This window comes from Aegilops tauschii, chromosome 2, assembly GCF_002575655.3.
Source record: "Aegilops tauschii subsp. strangulata cultivar AL8/78 chromosome 2, Aet v6.0, whole genome shotgun sequence".
NCBI classification, from domain to species: Eukaryota; Viridiplantae; Streptophyta; class Magnoliopsida; order Poales; family Poaceae; genus Aegilops; species Aegilops tauschii.
The window spans coordinates 392,989,977-392,992,451 of record NC_053036.3 but is presented as its reverse complement, the minus strand read 5'-3'; the positions used below and the strand labels follow the sequence as shown (position 1 = coordinate 392,992,451).

The 2,475-nt window shown below is 48.5% G+C and overlaps 1 protein-coding gene across 1 annotated transcript; it reads right to left on the bottom strand.

The window, feature by feature from the left end:
• Positions 1-230: 230 nt before the first annotated feature.
• Positions 231-1,489, bottom strand: LOC109782007 (psbP domain-containing protein 2, chloroplastic). Its single transcript, XM_020340600.4, has 3 exons — positions 1,094-1,489; positions 791-946; positions 231-610 (listed from the first exon to the last, which is right to left on the bottom strand). The coding sequence occupies exons 1-3, from the start codon at positions 1,418-1,420 to the stop codon at positions 359-361; spliced, it is 735 nt and encodes a 244-aa protein (XP_020196189.1). The 5' UTR covers positions 1,421-1,489; the 3' UTR covers positions 231-358.
• Between the last annotated feature and the right edge of the window lie 986 nt (positions 1,490-2,475).

The window sequence follows — 2,475 nt, the reverse complement described above, 5'->3', positions numbered from 1 at the left end:
TCATTGATGGATTACCTGGATGCTGAAACTGAGGGCAAGGATATGCACCCAACCAAACACGATCTGTGGACACAACCTGCGAAAACATAAAGTTCCCTGGAACAAATAACCGTAGACTTTTATACAACATAGTTTCAGCTCCTAAAGTAAAGTGGCATTCTTAGATAAACTAAAAACATATAATAATACAGCCTGCTGAAAGAAACTAATAACATTTCAAATTGTATGGGAGAAGAACATTTGTAACCTTTTATAACTCTTTTTACAAATCAATGTAAAAAAGCTTATGTTAGGGTCGAAGTTTGTAGGAATAAGACAGGGAGACACACATGACACATCTCCTGTTAAGAGAAAGAAACTATACAGAATCAAAGGAATGAAGGACTTCCTCCAAAACAAGTCTAGTCTGCTTGTCCAAGGGCTTCTCCTCAGTATCAGAGTAGGCTACATTGAGCAGATAGAGCTTTCTAGAAGCAACAAACGCCGCCGAGAAGATCCGCTTCATCCCTCCCCTGGTGCTATCCAACGAGTACTCGATTTCGTACACTGTCAGGCCATCGCGACCTGATCTCTCTCCGGTAGAAATCACCTCTGCAGATTTGGTACTTTCCTGAATCAAGGGAAGGTTTCAAACCAACAGACAATACTAACACTGAACTTTCCCAAAATGTGGGCACTGAACCTTGATCACCATACATTATGAGCAACAACAGAAGGAGCTCAGTTTTCCAAAAAGGTAGCAATATAGTATGGAGCTGGCAAATGGCAAGTGTTCCGGCATCTACAGTACCTTTTTCTTCTCTGCCTGTAGAAGCCTGTCTGCGACAAACTGCGGTGTACCGAAATCCTTCAGCGAGGAGAGGCGAACAGGGTTGACGACAACCCCAATATTGTTACTCCCCTTCCCCTCTTGCTGAAACAGCGCCGTCGCGCCCGCCTTTTCCACCTTCCCCAATTACACAACAGCACCACACAATTCAGAGCCCCAATTCGAAGAACCTAACGCGTCAAAATGCACAAAGCATCCTAGGCTGATGCATCAGATGCGTCTTTACGCTAGGTTGCAGCGCCACGCCGCTACAGAGCTTCGTACCTTGGGCCATGAGGTGGGCTTGAGGAGGGTGAACCCCTGGTCCTGGTCCGTGTACCGCTCCAACTCCAGCGCTGGTGCGCCTCCTTCTCCTCCCCCGACTTCTTCCTCCGTTTCCGACGCGGAGGCCACGGGGAGTTGCGGTGACGAGGCGGGGAAAGGGAGGGCGGTGAGGAGCAGCGAGGCGGCGGAAACGGCTCTCCTGGTTAGGCGCGCAGGAGGGGAGGAGATATCGCATTTGGGCGCAATGGTGCGGGGCGGAGGCCGGCGCTGGGCGCGGCCGGCGAGCTTCAGCGGCGGGCCGTGGCGAGGGCTACCGACGAGTGGCATCGATGGAAGTCGATTTGTACACAGAGAAGCTTTCGCTCGCGGCTACGCCCGCCTCTGCCGCTCAGTTTGTTATCGCCATTGGACGCTGGCTGTGGGCCCGCCGATGGAGGAAACTGCGTGTGTACAATTACAACTTTTGTCTCTTTTTTTTTGCGTGCAATTTACAACTTTTTTGTAAATAACCAAACTTGAAATTGTGAAATTGTACATACGCAGTACCAGTCTTGATTTTACGTTAAAAAAAGGTTTTATTGATTTCACAATTGGCATTTGCACCTAAAACCTTATCATCCTCCGGGCCGGGCCGGGTTAGGGTCGTGCTTGACAAAGCCCGAAGTCAAAATCCAAGCCTGAGCCTGGCCTGCCCCGGCCCGAAGCACATGAAGAGTGATGTTTAAAAATTAAATTAATCATATTCAGGGTATTAAATCAATATATTAGACCTATATTTCAAATAAAACATCTATTTGTGATCATTTCAGACTTATTCCGGCCTTCGAGTCGGGCCTTGGGCGAGAAAGTGGAGCCCAAGCCCAGCCCGGATGCCGGGCTTTCGGGCTCGAGCCTTCGGGTCGGGATGTCTATGCACTGGTCTATTTGCACCCCAACCTCTTAGAAATTGCCTCATGAACCCAACTCTAGCTTGCTCATCATCTATTGTAATAGCATCTTATATTACGGGACAAAGTGAGTAGTGTTTTACGGAATCAGGCTTGTTTTAGCCACTTAGAAATAACCTTCAGCCCAGCTTTCTCAAATCTTAACATTCTAGATTTATTTGGCATCCCCTCTCCACTATCCAACACAGGAGGGCATTAGTCAGATCCAACTCTAGTAAAAACTATAACTATAGCCATAGGAAATCTAGTTTCCCAGCTATCAGAGACTCACACTCTATCCAACCCGGTACCCATTCGCTCGTAGGACTCAAGGCCCTTAGCTAGGGTTTTCCCTGCCGAACCGTCAGTCTGCCTCGTCTCCTATGGACCTAGGACATGGAAACGTGGTCGATCCCGGGCCGTGCCGGCGAGAGGGCTTCGTTTTTAGGTGTTTTC